The sequence below is a fragment of the Arvicanthis niloticus genome, chromosome 5, assembly GCF_011762505.2.
Source record: "Arvicanthis niloticus isolate mArvNil1 chromosome 5, mArvNil1.pat.X, whole genome shotgun sequence".
NCBI lineage: Eukaryota > Metazoa > Chordata > Mammalia > Rodentia > Muridae > Arvicanthis > Arvicanthis niloticus.
Window position 1 is genome coordinate 36541477 of NC_047662.1, and position 26373 is coordinate 36567849.

Genomic DNA, 26373 nt, shown 5'->3' on the forward strand with positions numbered 1-26373 from the left:
CGTTTCCATCCGTTAAGACTGAGAGGGCATAGGGAAGACCTGTCACCTTCTCGGGTATCCCCGACAGAAAGAAACCCTCGGGTCTACTTTTTCACAGTCGCAGAGACTCACTGGCTCCACTTAATTGTGGAATCTCTAGGCTGGCTCCCATTCAGAAGTTTTTGCTTCTAACACGACTAGCCACAGAAGCAGGAAGTTGTTTGATTTTTGTTTTCTTTTTCCTTCCTATCTTAATTTCTTTTTCTTTTTTAAGGAAAAACGGGCCAGGGCGTTAAGTTACCCAAACGGGAAGGGATACGGGGCTGTGTCCTTGCGACAGAAAAGTGTTTAGTCCTGTCCCTTTAAACCCGAGGGGGGAGGATCCGGAAGTGGATGGGCGGGGCAAGGCGGCACTGATATATAAGAGGGCCTCAACCGCGCGGGGTCTCCAATCTGCCATTTTCTCTGCCCGAGTAAGTCTTCACTGTCTGGAATTCTCTCGTTTTCTTCGCAGGCAGTATTCTGCCCACTGGCCCACCACCTCAGGGGAACGATGGCCACAGAGTCTACAGCCACTGCTGCCATCGCCGCGGAGCTGGTTTCCGCTGACAAGTAAGCGGGACTGTGGCGAGCTTGAGGCACTGGCCAGTCCTCAGGGAGAGCTGGTGGACTTGGCTTCGCGGGCGGGATGGACTGGTGGGTGGGACAGCTGCCCTCCCCTGAACAAGTGCGGATGTTCGGAGAGGGTTGGTCTGTGGAGAAGCCCCACTTGCCAAGAGCTGGCGCACTAGCGGTAACGGCGGGTGGCTGGCGCCCCCTGCCCGGCTTTTCACGGCCGCCATCTTGCCGGGGGCAGCGGTGGCTGTCTCCATCGCCGGCCCCTTTTCTTCCACCCCCGGCCCAAGGTTGCCGGTAGGTAGGCGGGCCCCGGCTGCAGCCGGTTCTTGAGCTCCTACTGTCCGCGCACTCCTAGGGTGCGCCTCTGTAGAGAGTCGGTAGACGAACCTAGAAATTGGCCAGCAGATTTGGCGCCAAAAAAAAAAAAAAAAAAAAATCCACATGAGGATGAAGGCTTGGAACAGGGGACTCGGGTGGGTGGGGCCTCTTAGAGGGCGGGGCTTTGCATGCCGCCCGTCGTAGTTTTGGCTCTTCGGAGTGGGCGGGGCCTTTAGGAGGCGGGAAAACTCCATTGTTTGGAGTTGAGGCTACTTTTGCCGGAGCAGTGGTGCGCAGTGGATTTTATTCTATACTCCTACTAGGTTTACAGTAATCAGGGTGGTTACGGGGCTGAAGCTTTGTAACTTTAAACCTTTGTGGAGAAGTGCCGAGATTCTTTAGGTTTTCGGTATATGGGTCGGAGATTTTGTTCCTTCAAGAGACATTTCACTTGTGTAGCGTCTTCGGTAAAGGCTGCATGGAACTTTCAGTCTAAGTAGTGTTTACTTGCTAAATGAGTTTGCCAAGCAAAAGGACCCCAAAGAATGACTGATTGATTTGAGAGCTTTAAAGTGCTAATCAAACATGCACTATTTCGTTTAGTGCACAGAAACATCCATCAGTTTGAGGAAAGAAGTATTTTCCCTACAGTAGGTTTCGATTTTCCAAACTTTCCTTAATTTTTTTAGGTGCTTGATATTTTTTTTTCTGTCTCTTGAGCATTTCAAAGTTTTGTCTTTGGGTAAAGGTGCTTGTTAAATATTTGAGTGATTTTTTTTTCTTTCTTTCCTATAGGTTGAAATGTTTTTAGTTAACATTTCACTCAGTCAGTTTACCCTATCACCTTTTGGTTCCTTTCCTAGTGGGTTCTTGAAAATCAGTGATTCTCAAACCACTCAACCATTTGGGAAGTGCAGTTTTAATTTCAGATTCCGTTTTCCTACTTCCTCTAAATTGATTTTTTTTAAATTTAAGACCAGAGTAGATTAGGTTTGGGAATTCTGTAGATATTATTACAGAAAGAATCTTCATTTATGGTGCTTTCTGAACAGCTGTTTGTATTACATTGGGATCCTTTTCCTTCCAATACTTTACAGTTTGAGAGTGCTCAAACTTGCCTAGCGTATCTTGGGGTTAGATCTTCAGCTTTTTTTTTCCTTTCTCAGTTTTTCCAGATAGTGTTTCTCTTTGTAGCCCTGGCTGCCTTGGAACTCAGAGAAGAGTTTCTGACTGCCTTGGCCTCCCCAGTGCTGAGATTAAAGGACTATATTGCTAGCTACCTTGTGTTCGGTTAAACTTTGGCCATTGGTGGAGTAATTCCCAGCTTACTGAATGTATATTTAAAGAAAATTACATGCCTACTTATAAAAAATCCACACAATACACTTTTTTGTTTTTGAAGGTTTCTCTGTATCTTGGCTGTCCTGGAATTCACTATGTAGACCAGGTAGAACTGGAACTCAAAAGATCTACTTGCCTCTGCCTCCCAAATGCTGGGATTAAAGGTGTGCAGCACCATGTGTGGCCTTCAGACTCATTTTTTAAAAATTGTTGTATTATAAGTTGTATATTAAAATTCAGTGAGCGATTTTTATGCATTGGGCATGTCTGTATATGTATATGAATGTTTTACCTGCAGTATATATATGTACATCATATTTATGCCTGGTCTCTGAGGAAGACAAGAGGATTTAAGATCCCTTGGTGGTTATTTTTTCCGAGACAGTTTCTTTGTGTAACTCTGATTGTCTTTGAACTCATTCTGTATACCAGACTGACCTCAAACTCAGATCTGCTTGCTTTTGACTACCAAGTGCTAGGATTAAAGTTGTGCCACCCAAGTAATTTCTCAGTCGCATGACAAAAGTGTGAAGTAGTTTTAAATTTTTCTATAGGTAATAAAAATCAAGATTTGAATGGGTAAATTTTCAAATTAAGTTGATATTCTCAGTTAAATCCTATTCACTTGAATTTTCATTTCCTCATTTTCCATGGAAAAACCTTACCTGGCAGGAAATTGTGTATTTAATGAGTTTGAGATAAAAGTGAGGACACCATGCCTAAGTGACATACTTAGTGGGGGTATTTAGAGATTTTGGGGGGGGTGGTGGTGGTACTATGGGATTAACCTAGGACCTGCATGCTTCTGTCACTGAATCATAACCTCAGTCATAGTGTATTTAAGGTGAGGTGGAAGAAAGTTGAATTTTGACTTTACAGTTTGGGGGTTGTAGCTTAGCTGTTTATCTGCTGCTGCATTCTTAGTCTCTTAGTCTTTTTTTCATATGACAGCTCTGTCTTCCATTTAAACACTCCAAAATGGTTGGATTTACAATATTATAAGGGGTAGCCAGAGATGGATAAAGTGTTTTCCATGTGTTCTGTGCAATAGTCCCCCTTCTCATATCATAGCACACAATGATAAAAAGAATCTTTAAAAATTACCTTTAAACATCGTTTTTTAAAAGATTTTTATTTTATGTATGTGAATAGTCACTTGTCTTCAGACACACAAGAAGCAGGCATCTGATCCCATTACAGATGGTTGTGAGCCACCATGTGGTTGCTGGGAATTAAACTCAGGACCTCTGGAAAAGCAGTCAGTGCTCTTAACTGCTGAGCCATCTCTCCAGTCCTCTTTATCATTCTTTTTAGCTAATTGCTCATTGTGCTGGTTAGTTTCCCATTAGAATCACTTAATATTCTTATTGCTTTTGGTTTTCTGAGACAGCATTTCTATGTATAGCTCTGGCCCTCCTAGAACTCAGCCCTGTAGACCTTGCTTTCCTAGCCTGCCTCTGCCTTTTAAGGACTAGGATTAAAGACTAGCGTCACCACTGCAGCTATGCCTGACTTTTTTGTTTTGTTTTGTTTTGTTTTGTTTTTTTGAGACGGGGGTTTCTTTGTATAACCCTGTCTGGCTGTCCTGGAACTCACTCTGTAGACCAGGCTGGCCTCGAACTCAGAAATCCGCCTGCCTCTGCCTCCCAAGTGCTGGGATTAAAGGCTTGTGCCACCACCGCCCGGCTATGCCTGGCATTCTTTAAAACTTTTTTTTTACATGTATGAGTTTTGCCTGTATGTGTGTTGTACACAATGTCCATGCAATTCCTGTGGAAAATAGAAAAGGCTTTCTGAACCTCCGGAACTGGAATTTTGGACAGATGTCAGCCACCATATGGGTACTGGGGACCCAGCCGAGTTCCTTCATAAGAACAGTCAGTGTTCTTAAACACTGATACATCTCTCTAGCCCCTAATTGGGGTGCTTTAATCACAGCAATGGAAAGGAATATAATACATATACTTTCTGTTTTTTGAGACTTGTGTCCCTAAGTAGGCCTCAAAGTATATATATTGTCCATACTGTTCTTAAATTTAGTTGTTCTACCTCAGCCTCCCAAGTGTGAATTACATATGTGCCCCTACTGTTGACTTTAGTAGTTTTACTTCCCTTGACAGCCAAAAAGAGTCAACTCCTAGAAATCTGTTTTTCTAAGTTTATTATTGTTTTCTTTTTGAAACAGGGATTTACTACATAGCTCTGGCTAGCCTGGAACTCACAATGTAGACTAGGTTAGCTTCAAACTCAGACCTACCTCTGCTTCCCAAGTACTGGGATTAAAAGCATGGACCACCATTCCTAGCCTGATAATTTATTTAGCAAGTATATTTTTGAGCTAGATGGTAGTGGTGACACACACCTTTAATCCCATTCTTGGGGAGACAGAGGCAGGCAGATTTCTGAGTTCCAGGCCAGCCTGGTTTATAGAGCTAGTTCCAGGATAGTGAAGGCTACACAGAGAAACTGTGTCTCTGAAAAAAGCATATTTTTGAAAAATATTAAGGTTATTGTTGTATATATCTGAGTGTGGTGCCAGAGCACTCTTGTGGTCAGGGACACCTTTCAGGAGTGAGTTCTGGGGATTCAAACTTATCAGTCCTGCAAGCAAGCACTTTTACTGGTTGAGCCATCTTGCTAGCTCCAAATGTCCTGTTTTTTGGGTTGTGGGTTTTTTTTTTTTGTGTGTGTGTTTTGTTTTGTTTTGTTTTGTTTTCCCCTGAGACAGGGTTTCTCTGTGTAGCCCTGGCTGTCCTGGAACTCACTCTGTAGACCAGGCTGGCCTCAAACTCAAATCCGCCTGCCTCTGCCTCCCAAATGCTGGGGTTAAAGGCATTCACCACCACCACCGCCCGGCTGTTTTTTGTTTTTGTTTTTGATCTTCCTGTCTCTTCCTGAGTGTTGGGATTAATTACAGCATGAACTACCAAGCCCTGCAAATTACTTGCCTGTTCTTGTGAGTATAGTCAATTAAAATTAAACACATAAAATTAATTTTTAGAGCCAAGGGTGACAGACACCTCTATTAATTCTAGTACTTGGGTAGCAGTGGTGAATTCATATAGTGTTTTGTAAACTGTTAATGGTATATACAATGAGATGTACAAAACTTTAGTGTAGTTAGAAACACAGGGATAATCTAACATTGCCCTGTGACATATCTTCTATTTCTGCTGGGCGGTGGTGGCGCATGCCTTTAATCCCAGCACTTGGGAGGCAGAGGCAGGCAGATTTCTGAGTTCGAGGCCAGCCTGGTCTACAGAGTGAGTTACAGGACAGCCAGGGCTACACAGAGAAACCCTGTTTTGAAAAACAAACAAACAAACAAAAAAACCATATCTTCTATTTCATCTGTTACATATGAGGAATAAATAAAAATGTCCTTCAATCATGGTAGTTAATAAATTTGTTCTTGTTCCTTTGGATCAGCATAATCTTGTAGTCCTTAGATAGAGGTTGGAGGTAGTAACTCAGTGGTAGATCACTTGCTTTAAGTCTAGCATTTGAAGACTTTGCTAAGTACTGAAACATAATGGGAATAAAACTAGCTGCTGTAGGGTTTGTATATAAGAATTTAAAAGACTACCAGGCAGTGGTGGCACCATGTTTTTTTAATCCCAGCACTTGGGAGGCAGAGGGAGGCAGGTGGTTTCTGAGTTCAAGACCAGCCTGGTCTACAGAGTGAGTTCCAGGACAGCCAGGGCTACACAGAGAAACCCTGTCTCGAAAGAATCTAAAAGGTCATTCCTGGATCTGGTAGATAGCCTGCTTTGTTGAGTCCTGTACCTGAAAGTACTGCTTTTTAAATTATTGTGCCTATTTTTTCCTAGTTCTTCATAGGAAAGTTGCTTGCTTCAGTGATTTAGGATTAAATTATTAAGCTATATTGAATTTTGTGTAGTAGTCAGGGGATGACGTGGGTAGAGGTCAGAATACACCCCTGTGTGAATCATCCTATTCTACCATGTGGATTCTAGTCATTAAACTTAGGTTGTCATGCCTGGAAGCAAGTGTGACTTTGAGTCAGTAAATATTTATTTTGTGTGATTTTTATTTCTTTTCTTTCCTTTTTTCTTTTTATTTATTTAAAAAATTTTTTTTTTTTAATTTATTTGAGACAGTTTCTCTGTGTACCCCTGGCTGTCCTGGAACTCACTCTGTAGAACAGGCTTGCCTATAACTCAGAAATCCACCTGCCTTTACCTACAGAGTGCTTGGATTAAAGCATATACCACCACTCCCCCCAAGATCTGTGTTTAAAACATGAAAATTTCTTTTATGCTTTTGTATTTTTCTGATATTACTTAATATCCAAGCTTAAAAGATTTCCATTTTAATTTTTTTTTCTTTTATTGATTATAGTATTGAAGATGCTCCTGCTCCTTCTACCTCTGCAGATAAAATGGAGAGGTAAGAGTATATGCTACAGATATGTTTGTATTTGAAACAAATGAAGTTATATAACTGAGGGAAGTTTGCTCACTGGGGATGAAATCTGAGGCTTTACTCATAGTATTACTGGAACTGCCTCTTCTGCCCCTCTTTCCTTTTTAGATGCCTCTAGGGTCTGCAAAACTTGTTCAGGGATTCATTTAGTTCATTTAATTGGCACTAATGTAAACACAGTAGTAGGTAAGCCTGATATCTCTCCAACATAAATAAAGGATGTGCCACAATGACCACTGAACTGCTAACAGATTTTTCAAATACCTGGGTATTTGGGAGACATTTTATCCAAAATGAGAATATTCCTTAGGGGAATCAATTCATAGTGTTTGTTTCTAGTAATAAAATTTGAGGTAAATAAAAGTTAAGATTTTCAATGTAACTTAATTGTTATTGTGCTTTCTTAGCATGCATAACAATCAAGGTTTACAGTAACAGAAAAATTAAAAAAAATTGAGCTTACATTTTCTAAGTAACCCCAGTAATCTTAATTTCTTTTCTGTTAGCTATTATAAAACATTGAGCAAAAGCAACCTGGGGAAGAAAAGATTCATTGAGCTTAACACTTTAAGCATCAATAAGGAATATCAGAGTGGGAGCCATGGAAACACTGCTGTTTTCTTCTTTGTTTTGCTTTGCTTACAGGCTCATGCTCAGCAAGTTTGTGGGTTTGTGATTTGGGTTTTTTTGTTTTGTTTTTGTTTGTTTTTGTTTTTTGTTTTTTAGTGGAAATCCATCTTTCTAAGGATGGTGCTTTCCTCAACGGGCTGGTTCCACAGGCCAGTCTGATTCTGGGCTATTCCTCAGTTGATACTCAAATGACTCTAGGGTATGTCTAGTTGGCAGCTAAAGCTAACTAGGACACCCAGCTTATGGAATGCTAAGATAGGAGTTATCCTGGACTACAGATTGAGACCCTACCCATTCACCCTGCCCCCACAAAAAGCCACAAACAAACAAACAAAAAATGCCCCACAAACAACAAAACCTTAAAAGTAATTTAAACTTTGGAAAAGTATTTTTGACTATTGTGAATTTGACCATGTCCCAGTACTTCAAAAATGATTTTAAATTAGAGGTGACTTAAAATGTGGTAAGAGGTAAGTATAATAGGACTTATCTGTAATTTTAGCTATTTATGGTTGAAATAGGAAGGCTGATTGCTTTTACCCTCAGTTTATGGCCTATCAATGCAACTTGTGAGACCTACTCCCATTTCTTTCTACTAAGTGCTGGGATTATAAGTACGCACCACCAACCCTGGCTAACCTAACCTAAGCTGGTCTTTAACTTGGTATGTAGCTGGGGATTTATACCACACTGGTTTAATGCCAGGCTTTAAACCCAAGGATTCATCCATAGGTAGGCATTTTTCACATTGGCATTACACCTCTTCATAACATTTTTTGTTTGTTTGGTTTTTTGTTGTTGTTGTTTTTCGAGACAGGGTTTCTCTGTGTAGCCCTGGCTGTCCTAGAACTCACTGTGTAGACCAGGTTGGCCCCGAACTCAAGAAATCCACCTGCCTCTGCCTCCCAAGTGCTGGGATTAAATGTGTGCGCCACCAGTGCCCAGCTCATAACATTTTTTTAAATTATTTTTTTAATAATACTTGGGCTGGAGAAATGGCTCAGTGGTTAAGAGCACTGACTGCTCTTCAGAGGTCCTGAGTTCAATTCCCAGTGAAGACAGTGATAATCTACCCACATATATGAAATAAATAAATCTTTAAAAATATTTTATGTGTATAGGTGTTTTGCCTGTATGTATATTTATGCACTGCCTGTATACCTAGTGTTACTTGGAAGACAGAATAGGTTACTGGATAAATCCCTTTGAAGTAGGTTTTGAAATGTCATATGAATGCTGGGAATTGAATCTAGGTCCAATGCTTATACTGAGCCATCTGTAGCCTCTCTGTAATCACTTTCATCCCAACATGTACCATATTTCCCCTTCCGAGAACAAGATCTCACTACTTTAGCCCTGGCTTACCTAGAACACACCGTGACCTCTGCCTCTCCAGTGTTGGAATTAAAGGGTGTGTTACCATGCTTTGTTTTTTGAATTTTATTTTTATGGTTGTGGCATGCCTAATTTGTATATGTGCGTGTATGTTTATGGTGTGTGCTGTGTGCACACATGTTCACTCAAAGACACAAGGTTGATATTGGGAATCTTTGATAATTCAATCTCTCAACTGGACCCAGATTTTGCTGATAGGATCCCTTCTCTACTTTCTAAGTATTGGAAATACAAGTGGGTCTGGTCCACCCTGTGTTTAAGAGGGTCCTAGGGATCCAACTCTAGTCCTCTCATGCTTGTTCAACCAGAGATTTATACACTGAGGTGATACCATGGCCTCCTATTTATTTAGTTTGCCTATTTATCCAGATAGGGTTTCTCTGTATAACAGCCCTGGCTGTCCTGGAACTTAGTATGTTGATTAGTCTGGCCTTGAATTCTCAGATCTGCTTGCCTCTGCTGAGATCAAAGGAATAGGTCACCACACAGCTTATTTATTTAGGGTATTACCCCTCTCTCCAGAGAGTTTCATATAACAGTGGTTGGCTTCAGTTTCCCTGTATTTCTTGTGATGACCTTGAAATTTAAAATTTTTTACCTCCTTTCAACTGCTGAGATCACAGGTCTCACAGGGATTAAAGGCGTGTGCCACCACCACCCGGCATCTCTTACTTTTCTAAGTGAGGTCTTTTTTTTTTCCCCATTTATTTATTTATTTATTTATTTATTTATTTATTTATTTATTTTTGTGGTATGGGGGGCTTGGTTGACTCCAGGGCCTCATGCATGCATTGCAAAGGTTTTGACTCCCAAGTCAGCCTTCATTTTAGCTAGTAAACGTGTATGTCTTTTGTTTTCCTTGGTGGTTATTATGTTGTGTAATTAGCATTTATTTATAACAGCATGTTCTGTAAGGTTTTGTGAATGTTCCATTTTTAATTTTTTTTTGTAAGTAATAGTGAGTATTGATGTAAACAATATTTGACACTAAATAAAATATTTTTCTTGCAGTCTGGATGTGGATAGTGAAGCGAAGAAACTACTGGGATTAGGACAGAAACATCTGGTGATGGGTGATATCCCAGCAGCTGTTAATGCATTCCAGGAAGCAGCTAGTCTTTTGTAAGTATATGTTCTATTGTAAAACAATAGTATATTGCTTACAAACTTGTAAAAGGTTTTCTATGGGGAGAAAGAAGGAAGAATGAAGGGGCACAGGAGCATGTTGGTAGAGTACTTGCCTAATATGTGAACTCCCATGTCTAACCTTCTGAACCACAAAAACAACTCTGGCTTTTTATTTTCTGTGGATGAGTTTTTATTATAATTCTAAAGCCTAAATATCACTGGGTAATTTCAGACTTTAACTTTTTGAATAAGTTGGTTTTCATCATAGTCGAAGACATATTAATTCTTTACTTTTTATTATATAACATATGCTTACGAGTCGGGTGGTGGTTGAGGCACACCTTTAATCTCAGAATTTGGGTGGCAGAGGCCAGTCTAGTTTATTATAGAGGGAGTACTAGCACATCCAGGTATACAGAGAAACTGTCTCGAAGAATATACTTTGGTTTAATTCTAAGACCTTTTAGATGGAAAGCTAGTACATTAAGCTATTCCCTTATTCTATTGGGCTTCAGTTTGGTTTTTATTTTTTAATTTTTATGTGTATGAATATATATGTTGCCTCAAAGTATGTATATATGCCATGTGTGCCAAGTGCCTATGGAGGCAAGGATTGGGCATTGGGATACCTTTGGTAGTAGTAGATTGTGAGTTGTCAAGTGTGTGGGTGCTAGGAATCAAACCCAGTTTCTCTGCCAGCAGTAGCTTTTTTAAAGCTCTCAACCTTCTCTCCAGCTTGACTATTGATTTAACTTCTGCTACTAAATCTGTTATTAGGATAGCATTTTTCAAACATTAACATTGTTATCTGCTTATGTAACTGATTGGAATATGATGGGAGCCACGAGTTGGCCGTATATTGGAGGAACAGATTAGTAATCTTAGTCTTCAAACTGTGTCTTTTTTCTAATCACTTTGTCTGAACTCTGTTTCTATGACAGTTTTCCTAATAGTAATTGAAGGTTAGTCATGTGTTTTTATTCACACCAGTAAAGAAATTCTTACAAGCTTTTGTAGGTTTCAGATTTTCTTTTTGCCCATACCCAATCTCTTCTCTCAGCATCCAGAACAATGTTATTCTTAGATGTCTGTAGCAGTCACTGGGCCTGCCTTTATTCTTTTCTGTATTTGGGCTGTGGTATTTAGTACTAGTGAAGATCAAATATGTTCTGGTGTCTTATTCCCTGTATTGCTGTGATAAGCACCATGCCCCCAAATCAATGTGGGTTACATATTAAGGGTTTATTTGTCTGACATGTCCTGATCATACTCCCATCATTGAGGGAATTCAGGGCAGGAACACTGCTTATCAGCTGGTTCTCAATGTCTTGTTCACCCTGCTTTCTTATACTATGACCACCTGCTCAGAAGTGGTACTGCCTACAATGGATGGGGGCCTTCTCATATTAATCATTAATTCAGGAAATGTTCCATAGACTACAGGTTGTGTCGGGTATTGTCTCAGTTGAGATTCCTCTTCCCAGATAACTGTAGTTTGTGTAAAGTTGTCAAAAACTAAGTGTAAACTGTAAGTATTAGAACATTTTCCATAAAAATGAATGGGTTTAGAAATGATACATGGGTTTTTTGTTGTTGTTTATACAAATGGGTGTTTTGTGTACATGTTTGTGTCTGAACATGTACATGTCTGGTGTTAAGACTGGAAGGAGAGCATCAGATCACCTGGAACAGGAGTTACAAGTGCTTGTAAGTTGACCTGTAGGTGCTGGGAATTGAACCATCGAAACTGGGTCTTATGGAAGAGTAACAAGTGCTCCTAACCATTGAGGCATCTCTCCAGCACAATACATGGGTTTTTAAAGATTAAGTAAACACTCTAGTTTATTCTTTAGAATTTTGAAAGATCATCGTTTTCACTCTCCTGCCAGAAAGGTTATCTTTTCCCTTCAGTGTTTGCTTCAAAGCTCAAGGCCTCACATGTTCTAGGCAAGAGCTCTACTGAGTTAAATTCTCATTGCCTAGGAACAAAATTTAAACTGTTCTAATGGAATTCATTTAAACATAACCTTCAGCACAGTTTTTGCTGAGTTTGTCTTATACTCAACTTTTTTTTTTAAATTATTACTTTTTTTTTTTCATGACCATTAGTGTTTTGCTTACATATATGTCTATGTGAGGGTGTCAGATCACCTGGAAATGAGGTTAGACAGCTGTGAGCTGCCTGTGGGTGCTGGGAATTAAACCCTGGGTACTCTGGGAGAGCAGCTAGTGCTCTTAATTGATGAGCCATCTCTCTAGTTCCCTTGACTCATAGTCTTAAAACATTAGTTGGTTTAATTTTGTAAGACTTATACTAGTTGTTGGATTCCATGAAAGCTGATATACTTGTTTCCTGGTTTTTAATGTTTTATGTGTGCCAGGTATGCCCATTAGTTTACAGGCCCAAAGACGGTTTTGGATTCCCTAGACCTGGAGTTTGCAGTACTTGCTTTTAACTACAGAGCCATTTCTCCAGCCCTAAGTCTATGACTTTATGACTTTATATATGTATGTGGTGTGCTTGCCTAGTGCCTTCAAGAGGCTAAAAGAGGATACTGGATTCGGAACTGTTATTATGATTGTTAACCATGTGGGTGCCAAGAACAAGTGCTCTTAACTACTCATGTTTTTTCCAGCTACGTTTTTTGTTCTTGTTCTGCTTTTGGTTTTTTTGGGGGACAGTTTTCTCTGTGTATTCCTGGCTATCCTGGAACTCATTCTGGATACCATGCTGGCTTCCAACTCGAGATACTGGCCTCTGCCTCCCAAAGTGATGGAATTAAAGGTCTGTGCATCATTGCCCAGCTTTTCCAGCCACCTTTTTAGTTTTTTTGTTTTGTTTTGTTTTGTTTTTCTAGGTTTATTTTTCCCCCCTGCCTCCCAGACAGGGTTTCTCTGTGTAACCCTGGCTGTCCTGGAACTCCTTCCTTAGACTAGGCTAAGCTGGCCTGGAACTCAGATTAGTCTGCCTCTTTCTCTAGAGTGTTGGGATTAAACCTTACATACCACCATGCTGGGCAGCTGTTTATAGCTCTGAGCAGTTAATACAATATTTGCATTTTACAAAAAAGAAAATTTTAGGCACTGAGGTAGAAGATTTTGTCAAATAGTGTATTGCTAGTTATGGGTTAAAAAGAGGTTTCATTTTAGGTATCCTGGTCTCAGTGTTACTGCTCTTTGGAAATTGGAGAGATGGTGTAGTGGTTAAGAGCACTGACTTCTTCCAGAGTATCCAAGGTTCAATTCTTAGTACCTACATGGCAGCTCATATCTGTTTGTAACCTCAGTTAGGGCTTATGACACACTCAAATAGATATGTGCAGGCAAAACACCAATGAATGAAAAATAAAAATAAAAACACAGTCTGAAACAATATTCTATTTCAGAATACCCTTCCATGGTTCTTTTTCATTATGTAAGTCCCAACCAAAGATCTAACTGTTCTGGACCACATGGTATTTATAAAGTGGCAGGAAGAATACCTGTTATAAAATACTTAGTTGGTGGCACTTAAAATATACATTATATGTAGATTTAGAACATATAACATTAACTTCATGTGTTGTTAACTAGCAATTAAAAATGTTCAGACTAGGTATTTACTTTCTTTGTAGAGGTAAGAAATATGGAGAAACGGCTAATGAGTGTGGAGAAGCCTTCTTTTTTTATGGAAAGTCACTTCTGGAGTTGGCCAGGTATGTCTATATCATGTTGGTTTCTTTAAAAATTGAAGCTTCCTTGTTGGCTAAAATTGTCCATGCAAAGAATGAAATTACTTTTTTGAGGTTTTAAGTTAGTAGAAACAATGACCTTTTTAATAATAGTCAATGGTTGATGAGGGTTTAATACATAGATATGAACATTAAGAAACACTCTGAGCAAGCTCAAAACAGTTACTCAACAAGGACTGTGTGGAGTAGAATTTGAATAAGTAACACATGAAAATATCTAGTAAAAAGGACTTTCTGCTTGGTAGGGTTCCATATCCCTGAATTTCCAAAATCTGGGAAGGCTGAAGCAGGGGGACCAAGTTCAAGTTTTGTAGCCTGACTTACAAAAGGAGACTTGTCTCTTTCTTTCCAGTTGGAGACTTACTATTAACATTCCTAGAAACTGCTCAACAAATCTATTATATAAATAATGTTTAATTAATTAATTTACTAATTAGTATTCAATTAATATTCAACTTTATTTATTTATGTATTGTATAAAAATAAAGCTATTTTGAGAATATACAAAATAAGTGATCAGTCTTTACCCAGTTCTCAAGTTTCCTAATTTTGTGAATATTCATAACACTTAATGCATTAGTACTAAACGAGTTAGTACTAACTCAGTAAGTTCAGAGTATCACTGGCCATATAAGGGAAATGGGAGTAGATTTTAGTTTACCATAGTTTAGAAAATAGTTTGTCCCTGGTACAAAATGAAATGGATAGATGTTTTATTCTCTAGCTGATTATCACTATTTGCACATTTCAGGTGAGAGTCTGTTTTCTCTTAGCATCTTATTGTGTTAGTGTTTGTTAAAAGTTTTAAATGATTTCTTTAGTATATTTTAATTGTTCGAAATAATCAGCCAGTCCTGTGGTGATCGTATGTAGGCTAATTAAGCACAGTTGCTACTGAGCAGCAAGTGTTCTTGTTATGCCTGAAGACAGTGTCCCCACCCTTCCTCTCTGGTTCATTCATCCTCTGCTTCTGCTTGGAGTTCTCTGAACCATGTTAGAGGTGATACAGACGTTCCACTTATAGCTGAACATTCATTATTATTCTTAAAGTTTTGATCATTGCTTGTCTTCCTTGAGCATGTAGTTGGTTTTTTTGTTTGTTTTGATAATAGAGGTGTCTTAGTTGATCAAAGTAACTTAAAGAAAAGAGCTTATTGGAGGCTTATTGTTCCAGAGGGTGATTTCATAACTATCATGGAAATGAGCATGTGTTGCAGGGCTGGCAGACATGGCACTGGAGCAGTAACCATTGTTGGAATGGCTTGAAATTTTGAAATGTTAGTGCCCACTCCAAGTGACACTCCTCTTCCAATAAGGCCTTTCCAAATAGTTCCACTAGCCAGGGACCAAGTATTCTAACATGAGCAATTCTCATTTAGACTACTACAGAAAGTCTTACTCTGTAGATCAGCCTGGCCTTGGACTCAAAGAGAACTGCCTAATTCTTATTCCTGAGTTGGTATTAAAGGTATGTGACACAAGGCTGGGCCTAGTGTTTTTGTTAATGTTGCTGTTCTTTCTTATTAAGATTTTTCTTATTTTAGCCAGTCGGTGGTTAGCCAACCACAGCACTTAGGAGAGAGAGGCAGGCTGATCTCTTGAATTTGGGGCTGTCTGGTATGCAGAGCTAGTTCCAGGACAGCCAGGGCTATATACAAAGGAACTGTCAAAAAAATTAAACAAAAAATATTTTTTCTTATTTAATTTTATGTAGAGGTAGATTTGTGTACATAAGTGTAGAGTACTTCCCAAGGCCAGAATTCTCAGATCTCATAGAGTTTGAATTACAGACATTTGTGAGCTGTCTAATATGGATGCTAGCAAATGAAATCCGGTCCTCTGGAAGAGAGGCAAGTGCTGTTAACCACTAAGCTCTGGCACTCCCTCTCCACACTCCTTATTTGTAAAGACTAGATCTTGCTGTGTGGTCCTGGTTGGCCTGGAACTTGCAGAACTCTTAGAGTTTTAAATATATATATTTTATAGTCTTTTAACTTGATTTCTTTTCCTGTTTTTTTTTCCCCCCACAATCACAAATACATTGTTAGGAACTAGTTATACTTTTGTGCTTTTTCTTCTTATAGAATGGAGAATGGAGTGTTGGGAAATGCCTTAGAAGGAGTGCATGTAGAAGAGGAAGAAGGAGAAAAAACAGAAGATGAATCTTTGGTAGAAAATAATGATAATGTAGATGGTATGTAGAGTTGCATGCTACAGTCAAGAGATGCGACGACTGATACTTCTTTAAAGAAGGAAATAGGGTTCTCCTGGTGGTTGGTCTCTCCAAAGATACTTGGGCTGATATAGTAAGTGTAGGCCATTACTAAAGTGAGCGTCTAAAAGAATAACCAAATGTATCAAATAAATTCTTTTAAATTGGCATATTAAATATTAAGAAAACATTAAATATTTTTCTGATGCATATTTTTAAAACACCTTGCATAGCTCAGTTATTTTAATAGAGTCCGTGGAATACTTCTGTTTTATACATCTTAGAAAATTAAATATTTTCTAAGTTTGGCTGTTAGAATTTTACATGTCAAATAAGTATAATGTTTAAGAGAGGGAGGAAAGCTTGACATCTCTTTTCTGACTGGTAACAGATTACTTGATGTGAACCTACAGGCTTCATTTCTTTTGCAGTATGTTGCTTTGCTAGCTTGGATTCTCCCTTTCTCCCTTTGCTTTTCTCATTGGGGCATCTGATAAAACTTAGGATTAAAGGGAATGTATTTCTACTTTCAATTTATGCTTTTATCATTAAACTCGGAGACATGTTTATGCTTCATGTTCTTTAACCATGTAGAGGAAGCAAGGGAAGAGTTGAGAGAACAGGTTTATGACGCCATGGGAGAAAAAGAAGCCAAAAAAGCAGAAGGCAAGTCTCTGATAAAGCCTGAAACTGATAAAGAACAGGAAAGTGAAGTGGAGAAGGGTGGAAGAGAAGATATGGATATAAGTGAGCCTGCAGAGAAACTCCAGGAAAAAGTTGAATCGACTTCAAAGCAATTAACTGAATCCTCTGAAGAGGCAAAAGAAGCAGCAATACCAGGACTGAATGAAGATGAGGTCACTTCTGGGAAGACAGAACAGGAATCATTGTGTACTGAGGAAGGAAAATCAATTTCTGGAGCTTATGTTCAAAATAAAGAATTCAAAGAAACAGTGCCTCAGGAGGAGGGAGAGGAAATAATAAGCTTAGAGAAAAAGCCAAAAGAAACTTCAGAAGACCAGCCTGTTGAGGCTCCAGAAAAGCAGGGCACTTTAATAAAGGTGGTAGAAATAGAAGCTGGAATAGACCCTGAAGTCAAGTCAGTGGGCGTGGGTGGGGAGGAGCCAAAGGATCAAGTAGCTACCTCTGAGAGTAAAGTAGGAAAGGCTGTTTTTACGCAAGATGTTGAAGTATCACCAGTAGTGGCTGCAGAGGCTGGATCAGAAGTCTCTGAGAAGCCAGGGCAGGAGATTACAGTTCCCAACAATGGTCCAGTTGTTGGACAATCAACTGCAGGAGATCAGACTCCTAGTGAACCACAGACCTCTGCAGAAAGACTGACAGAAACTAAAGATGGCTCAAGTGTAGAGGAGGTCAAGGCAGAGCTGGTTCCTGAACAGGAGGAAGTTATGCTACCTGTAGAAGAGTCTGAGGCAGCTGGAGATGGGGTTAAGACCAAGGTAGCCCAGAGGGCCACGGAGAAAGCACCTGAAGACAAATTTAAGATAGCTGCTAATGAAGAGACACAGGAGAGAGACGAACAGATGAAAGAGGGTGAAGGTAACTGGGATATGATAGAGCCACAGTGGGTGGAGTACATTTCTAGATTTGACTCACTAATCATTGGTAAAAGTTAGCCTTCCATTCAGGATTTTCAGTCTGCCTTTAGAAACTACAAAGTAGGTCTTCTGATTTCTGAAACTTGGCTAGCAGTCAGTAACTTGTTATGCCACGCTAGCCAACGAAATGATATGAAGGGTGGATTAGAAATGGGTTGGGGGATAGTTAGGGACATAGTAGGCTAGGCTGGCAGAGAATGCTGAATGGATGTTCACTTGCATGCCTTTGGAATTTTAAAATTGCTGTTCATATGGTTTCTCCTCTGTTGTAGGACATAGGAACAGAGCAGTAGAATCCACTGAATTGGTACACTTAAGCAGGCATGCCATTTAAGTGAAGTCAGTTAACTTTCTGGTACCCTTTTTACTTTTAGTTCATAGAAATGTTTAAAGGATTATTCACATTAATTTCAGTAACCCTCTTCAGGGAAAAGAGATAGAACAGTACTTAGCCATTATCTCTTTTGTTGCTTTCCTTCTTCATTTAATGCTTGCTTTGGCTGCTAATCAACTATAGTGTTACTGGCTTAATTCAGATTCAATTTTATCAATATTTTTAAGCCTCTAACTAATTGGCACGTCTGACTTGAGTTGTGCTCAGTTGGGATTCTACTGTAAGTTTCATCTAACATTGGCATTAAAAATTACAGGTATATTTCAATTAATAATTTTTTGTGCAGTTGATAAACTATTTTATGGGTTGTTTTAAGTTATGGATTTTCAGTGACCTATCTTTATTACTTGACCATTCCGGTAAGCATTTGCCTGTGTGCAGGTCCCTGCACTCCAGCCAGCCGACATAGTCAGACATGAACTTGCTAAGTGATAGTTCTGTTGGGCTTCTTGAGCTTTAGGAGTTCTTTAATAGAAAGCTTAGAATTCCTCAGTTTTTTTTTTTTTTTAACTCTTATGTTTTGATTCTTCCCCCTCCCCCCCGAAGTGCTGAGGATTGAATACAGGGCCTCATGTGTTAGCCAAGTACTATACTATTGAACCAAATCTTCATCCCTATAAGTGACATTTTCTTTTAGTTCTTTGCCTAATAAAATTTTGTGGATTTTATAAATACAGTCTAGGGAGAAAGCCTTCATCACACCTAATAGAGATGGGTGCAGCCACCTTCTATGGTTGGTTCCATTATATTGGATAAATGCTAACCCACATCTTATATGTGGGTAAAAGCACATGCCACACAAGTGTGAGAACCTGAGTTTGAGTGAGTTCCCAGAATCTACATAAAAGTTGTTGTATACTCCATACCAGCCTTTCTCAGGAGAGATAGGAGCCATATACAGATTTCCTAGAAGCTTGTGGAACTAGCTTGGCACACAAGAGACCCTGTCCCATCTCTGAGCCACCCAAGACCATCTTCCCTGATGATGTAGGTGGACCTACATTCACATACATGAATTTCTACATACAAAGCCCTAGTGCATAGGATGGCACTTGAGTGGTAGAATACTTGCCTGGCACGTGGAAAGTTTGATCTAGATTCACAAGAAAATCGCAACCCATTTCATGGTACTTGATTTGTTATTTCTGGGATATCTATATCCCTCCTACAGATATTCAGTGTACTTTTTTCTTATTGTCATGTTAGATATGTGGTTGGTTAGGGGAAAAATTTTTAAATTGTAGTTATAAAGGTTTGCTACGCTCAAATGGTCTGTGCTAACTGATCTGGTAGGTACTTGATTTACCTGTAGGAATTCTAGAATTAGTATTCTTTCATTTATTTTCGAGGCAGGATCTCGCTATAAATCCAGACTGGCCTGAAGTAATGGCAGTCCCCTTGCCTATGACATGCCCTTTGTGCTGGGTTTACAGATGTAAGGATTACATAGTTTATTTATCTTTGGTATATTTTCTTAATACCCAATTTTAATTTTGGCATATTTTAAGTATGTCACAAGATCACATGTAAAAATAGGAAAATAGAAAATGCACATGACTAGTAATATTCATTTACAACAAGGTCAGAAAATATTTAATTTTGCTGATGACATTAAGTATGTTCCTGTTAGTGCTTGCTGACCGGTTTAAGTTTGGGAGCTTTACAGTCAGTGCTTTCTGATTAACCTAGCTCATCTCCACTATTCATAAAGGCAGTCATGTAGATTTCTCAAGAGAAACCCATTATTCTCAGGTCATTGTAAGACCATTAATGTATAAATTTCCTGCCAAATTCTAAGATGTTTTATGCCAAATTAAGTTTTATGACGCTTTGGTATAGGTATAAATAGGTACAGATACCAGATAATTAAATACATGTCTGTGATTTTGTTTTTCTGAGACTGCATCTCATTTCACTAATAACTGAAAGTATAGCCTTTGTTAGCCTCAACCTTTTTGTTTTTTTTCAAGACAGGGTTTCTTTATATCCTGGGCTGTTCTGGAACTCAGTAGTCTGTAGACCAGGCTGGCTTTGAATGTACAGAGGTCGATCTGTCTGCCTCTGCCTACTGTATGTAGGTATTAAATGTATGTTCTACACTACCACCTGGCCTTAGTCTCCAACTCTTAATGATCGTCCTTCCATGCCTGGTTTTATGAGTATTGTGAAAAGCACATTCCTGGATTATTTTCGAGGTTGGGTGAAGTCATTTTCTAGTTTAAACTTAGCAAACTAAAGTACTTGAGAAAAATAATAGTGGACCTGGATAGATAGCTTAGTGGTTAAGAGCAGAAAAGGATCTGAGTTTGCTTTTTAACACCCACATTAGACAGTTCACAACTGCCTGTAACTCTGCCTCTAAGGTGGGAGCCCTTTTCTGGGCCTTCACAGGTGTTTACACTTGTGTGCATGGCTCCCATGAATTTTTTTTTTTTAAAGTCCTTAAAAACTTTTTTTTTAAATTTACTTTGTGAATGAGAGTACACTATTACTGTCTTCACATACACCAGAAGGGGGCATTGGACCCTGTTACAGATGGTTGTGAGCCACCATGTGGTTCCTGGGAATTGAACTCGGGGCATCTGGAAGAACAGTCAGTGCTCTTAACTGCTGAGCCAGCTCTCAAACCCTAAAACGATCTTTTAAAAAATGCTTTAGTGGCTGTATTTCAGAAGCACTGAATTACACAGAAACAAAAAAGTGAGTTTTTTTTTTTTTTTTTTTTTTTTTTTAATATCCTGGGAACTAGCCAGTTGTTGAGCTCCAGTTTCAGTTAGAGACCTTATTTGAGAAAATACGGTAAGAGAGTAAGAGAGGAAGAAACGTAACATTGACTTCTGGTCACCATAGAGATAAACACCTTACATACAAAAATGTGAGCCCTTTGATTACACAGAGTTTACTATAGTTTACTAGGTTGTTCTTTGCAAACTTTTCAAATACTTTGATAGTGCTAGCAATTGTCAATATATAGGAATTTTCTGTACCTATTCTCTTACAGTTGATTTGCAGATAAAACTGCAGGCATTTAACTTGGCTCAGATAGGCCTTGTGCAATGCATGTTTAGTCAGTACTTGAAGCAGAGGCCAGTATGGTATGCATACTGTATGCATACCATATGTATGCATATGGTATGCATAGCAAGTTTCAGAATGGCCAAGGCTCTAACTTCTCAAAAAAACTTGTCTTGTTTCCATTCTCATAAGTTGTAGAATAATGACATTTGTGATTTGGGGGGCGGGGGGGGAGGTTAAAAACATTTACCTGGCAGCTATGTACTCTGAGCTACTAGTGAGATGCAGAAATATTGCTGATTCCTGGGTTTTTGAAAGTAGTTTGGGGTATATAGTAAGATTTTGTTTTGTTGAGAAGGAAAAAAGAACAAAAAAATCCCCATTAAGCTAAATGAAAGATGACAGTGTGATTGATTTTATCAACTAAACAGCTGATATTTTGATTTTAAGTTGTCTTATCAATAACAATTTAAAAGGCTTATTTGAATAACTGATGTGTAACTGTACATCATAATTGTTGTGGCTACACACTAAAATCTTAAAAGTAACTAGTTTATTCTCTCTGAGCTGGCTGGAGTCTGTGACTTGCTCATTGGGGAGAGCTGATAAAGACATGTCTCTTTTCTCTAATAGCTTATTGTAGGAAGCTAGTTTTTGGTATTCTGAATGGTCTGGAATTATTTAGGTTTTGATACTTTAAGTGTAATATGAATGTCTTAACAAATGACTAAATGACTGGTGGGTAGATGGGAGATTTTTGCAAGAGGCAATTTATAGGTGATCTTTCTTACTCTGAATCACACCAGGTTTAGCTTTACGAGAAAATCATTAGTCTTTTAACTGACATTTGGAGGAATACACTATTAAAAAGTGTGTATATTCTAGTATAGGTTAAATTTGAATTAGATGATAACCACTAACTGAAGATGAACTTCCAATCAGATGCTGACTTTGATTAACTTCTTTTCCATTCTATCTTAGAATGGAGGTTGACAGATATTTATCAGAATCAGACAAGACTTGTAATTATATCTCAATACTGAGGAATTTTTTCTTGTAGAAACTGAAGGCTCAGAGGAAGAAGACAAAGAAAATGACAAGTCTGAAGAGACACCAAATGAGTCAGTTCTTGAAAAAAAGGTAAGCTGTTATTCCTTCAGAACTATTATAACTTTCTTATTATTATAAGATGAAATACAACATTACGATTATATTTCATTGAGAGATGACGTGACACCTTATAGTGGGTGCACTTTTGGTAGGTTTAGGGGAGAAGGCCTGCATTTTGAATTACAACCAGTTTTTTTTTTGTTGTTGTTTTGTTTTTCGAGATAGGGTTTCTCTGTGTAGCCCTGGCTGTCCTGGAACTCACTCGTAGACCAGGCTGGCCTCGAACTCAGAAATCCACCTGCCTCTGCCTCCAGTGCTGGGATTAAAGGCGTGTGCCACCACTGCCCAGCTCAGTTTTGTTTTTTTAAAATTGTATTAAGATTCATTCTCTAAAAAGATGTCTGTCTTGTTCTTTTGCCTTAATGCCAATGATTTGGATATATTTCAGTCTCTTCAAGAAAATGAAGAGGAGGAGATTGGGAATTTAGAACTTGCCTGGGATATGTTGGATTTAGCCAAGATCATTTTTAAGAGGTAAAAACTCTTGGTGTTTTTGGGCTCATGTGGGAATTTGTGGTTGGAAATAGAAAGCAGTTTAAGATTCGACAATTATTTTTAAGGCTTTACTAATTTTTGTTTTAGGCAAGAAACAAAAGAAGCCCAGCTTTATGCTGCACAAGCCCATCTTAAACTTGGAGAAGTTAGTGTTGAATCTGGTAATGCATTTTCCTTTATGCTGTCTCCTACCTTTCCCCATGTCCCCATTCTCCCCTCCTATTTTCTTTAGAATTGTCTCTGAACGTCCAAAATTACAAAGGCAGGTTTTCCAGCCCTCTGCTGACTAAAGGAGAAATGTGTTAGCCAAGAGCTGTCTTTCTATATAACAAAATCCCATAGACAAGAATAATAGGAGGTCTGAGTTCTCTATACCATCTAGAGCAGTAAACAGCCTTGTAAATTGGGTATCCTGACAGTTAATTCAAGCATTTCAGAGGGGAGGCAGAGACTCCAGGTCAACCAGATCTATATAGTGAGACCCTGTTTGGGAAGAGGGAGAGATGAGTCCATGCATGAACTGTATTTTTGTTAAATGCTGTCCATGATGTTGTTTCTTCATTTATCAGAGAATTATATCCAAGCTGTGGAGGAGTTTCAGGCTTGCCTAAGCCTGCAAGAACAATATTTGGAAGCTCACGATCGTCTCCTTGCAGAGACTCACTACCAGTTGGGTTTGGCCTATGGTTACAACTCTCAGTATGACGAGGCAGTAGCACAGTTTGGTAAATCTATTGAAGTCATTGAGAAGAGAATGGGTAAGTGAACAGCAATTACTTTATGTGTTTAGGTGATGCAGTGATTTACATTGTTGGGGGGAAAAGTGGGTTATTAATGATTCAAGGCTCTTTGTAGCTGTACTACATGAGCAGATGAAGGAGGCTGAAGGGTCATTTACTGAGTTTGAAAAAGAAATTGAGGAGCTGAAAGAACTGCTACCTGAAATTCGAGAGAAGATAGAAGATGCAAAGGAATCTCAGCGGAGTGGGAATGTAGCTGAACTGGCCCTGAAAGCTACTTTGGTTCGTTGAATTTTATCTTAAAATATTTTTTGAATAATATACTTGTATGGTACAATTAATGTTTATAGTCCATTTAAAAGGTACTTTTTCTCATGGCTTGATTTTGAATTAGTTGATCAGAATGTGAGCTCATTTCATGCATACACGTAGTCCCACGGTTAGAAAGTGTGTTCTGGATGCAGGAGTCAGTTGTAGATTCTTCCACTGCTACTTTGTCCTTGGACATTTGCCTTTCAGTATATATGTTAGTATTTGTAAAATGTTTTTGCGAATACCATATAGAAAAAGCTTAAGTCATGGATGGAGTCTCTTAGCCTTAAATTTCCTGGCTCTGCTCCTGGGGTATACTCTGTATTGGAAATAATAGGACATGAGAATGGTTTAGTTTCTTGCCTACTGTGAATTTCCCAGGTGTCTGTGTTGAAGAATTTGCTGTGATGCTGTAGGCAAAAGGAATTTTAACTTTTAATCAGGTGCTTGCGTGGTAGGCAACTTGAGCTAGTGCCTGGGGTTCTATGCTGTAACTTACTTTGTCTGTGTTTCACACAGGTGGAGAGCTCTACTTCAGGTTTCACTCCTAGTGGAGCCAGTGCCTCAGTATCCATGGTGCGTGCGTATTTTGTTTCTGTCACTAGGCTTACTATGATAAGGTTTTTGTAAATTGATAACTAACAGGCTCATTTTTTCCAGATTGCCAGTAGAAAACCAACAGATGGCGCTTCCTCATCAAATTGTGTGACTGATATTTCCCATCTTGTCAGAAAGAAGGTAAATTTTACTTTTTACACTGTCTGCATTTTGAGGGTGGGAAGTTTGTAATAATCTAGGAATAATAGATTCACCCTCCTAAGTGGCACAGTGAGACATGCATTTTCAAAGAAAATGATGGGTTTTACTTGGAATAACTGGCAAACCTACCATCTTAGTCTGCTCCCTGTTTGGAAAGCAGATGGAGGACTAAAAAGATGAGTACATTTTAGGAATCTTGCAGGTTTTCCTCCATAATAGGCCTTCTTACACTTGTGCCTTCTGCCAGTAGCCCCAATTAATATTCCTTTTCTTGTTGGTATAACTCTGCTTCGGTGTCCTTACTTGGGTTTCTTCATTGTTCTGCTCTCTACCCCTCACCCTCATCCTCACCCAATTCCATGCGCCTCAACTATGTCGATTTTTTTTTTTTCCAAGACAGGGTTTCTCTATAGCCCTCCCTGGCTGTCCAGGAACTCACTCTGTAGACTCAGAAATCCGCCTGCCTCTGCCTCCCAAGTGCTGGGATTAAAGGCGTGCATGTGCCACCTTTGCCCAGCTAAATATGTCAATTTTAAGATAAGATAAATTGTGGCATCTATGTTGTGGTCAGCATTACCCTGTAACTAGAGAGCAGACCCACAGGGCTGTGAGTCAGAGTGTTCAAGATGTTGCCATCACAGGGGCTACAGGATTATTCTGCAATTGTTTTCTTAAGATAAATATGAACCCTTTACAATTCTACCTTTAGAGGAAACCAGAGGAAGAAAGTCCCCGAAAAGATGATGCAAAGAAAGCTAAACAAGAGCCAGAAGTGAATGGAGGCAGTGGGGATGCTGTCTCCAGTGGAAATGAAGTTTCAGAAAACATGGAAGCTGAGGTGGGTAGTATAAGACATGGCCACTTGCCTTACACATTGTTCTTAGGGCTGGGAAGCCAGGCCTTGAGTTCATATGTGTAAAATGAATGTACTAATGAATAGTTTGCATGTGAAGTGACTGGATATCTGGCAGATAGATTCAATTTATGGCTTCTGTAACAATGAGTATATGGAAGAGTACCTGGCCAACAATTTGATCCTTTCTACATTATCCTTCCCCTGTGATCTCCTGGCTTTGTCAGCCTTATCATCTGATTAGGAAGGACTGAAGCCTGCTGTTACATATGGAATGACTTATGTCAGGGTAAGTTAAAGCCAGGCTTTTTGTCTTTCAGGCTGAGAATCAGGCTGAGAGCCAGACAACAGCAGAGGGGACAGTGGAGTCTGCAGCTACAGTTAAAAGCACTGCATGTTAAGAGGCGAGCAGAACCTTCCTCATGAGGGAAAGTGGTTTTGTACATAATGTATTTTTTCACTTTTGGGGATTCTTTTTGTATAACTCCAATAAAGATTGTAGGCAACAGCTGAGGCTTTGATGGCTTATTTCTTAAATATTGGTGGAATGCTTTGGGGCACTCTACATTTCTTGTGTGTACATGTTTGTGTGTTGCTATTGCACAACCCACTTCCTGTCTAATGTGGAGGTGATCAAGTGTGGCTAGAGGCCCTTTATCTTCTACTGGTGCTATGTTTCTATTTCCAAATACTTGGCTGATTTAATTACCTTGTAAGCTTTCAGTGGTGCTGTCCCTGGATGGGTTTGTTTGCTAAACAAGAACTGGTAGAAATCAGTTTGGTGCTGAAAATGGATGATGGAATATGACCCAGGTCTTGGTTTGTGCCTATCTTATGTTCACCTGGTTTCCATTTAAGGCCACAATCCTATGCTGGGAAAACTGGTAGAAACATGGGAAGTGATTCCTGAGGAAAACAGTTGTTAGAGACTCAAGCTCTGATTTGAAATGCTCACACTGTAGGGGGAAACAAGTAGAAGACTCTGGAAAACAAAGACTGTTATGTTATTTTCTGTATAGAAAGGTTACAATATGTCAATAAGTGGAATTGTTATATTGTCTGCAGTTTTGTCTATAAAAATAAATATGCTAATTTTAACAAAGCCCTTGTTCTGGAATACTTGAAAGACTACATACAGAAGGGTCCTGGGCTCCCTGGAGTACCTCATTGTGGGATATGGTGTTGAGTGGCAAACTGGTCCATCAGTTCTGAGTGTCT

The 26373-nt window shown here is 39.1% G+C and overlaps 1 protein-coding gene across 3 annotated transcripts; it reads left to right on the forward strand.

The window, feature by feature from the left end:
- The first annotated feature begins 7 nt into the window (after positions 1 to 7).
- Positions 8 to 25663, forward strand: Nasp (nuclear autoantigenic sperm protein). 3 transcript variants are annotated; one of them, XM_076934389.1, is made up of 15 exons: positions 8 to 591; positions 6619 to 6666; positions 9739 to 9849; positions 13470 to 13550; positions 15671 to 15780; positions 16393 to 17358; positions 21887 to 21966; positions 22385 to 22470; positions 22579 to 22652; positions 23061 to 23249; positions 23347 to 23513; positions 24063 to 24119; positions 24204 to 24281; positions 25012 to 25140; positions 25476 to 25663. In XM_076934389.1, the coding sequence occupies exons 1-15, from the start codon at positions 533 to 535 to the stop codon at positions 25554 to 25556; spliced, it is 2316 nt and encodes a 771-aa protein (XP_076790504.1). In that variant the 5' UTR covers positions 8 to 532; the 3' UTR covers positions 25557 to 25663. The 3 variants fall into 3 exon arrangements, with proteins under 3 accessions (XP_076790504.1, XP_034358008.1, XP_076790505.1); XM_076934390.1 differs by having other exon boundaries at positions 375 to 452; XM_034502117.2 differs by lacking the exon at positions 16393 to 17358.
- The last annotated feature ends 710 nt before the right edge of the window (positions 25664 to 26373 follow it).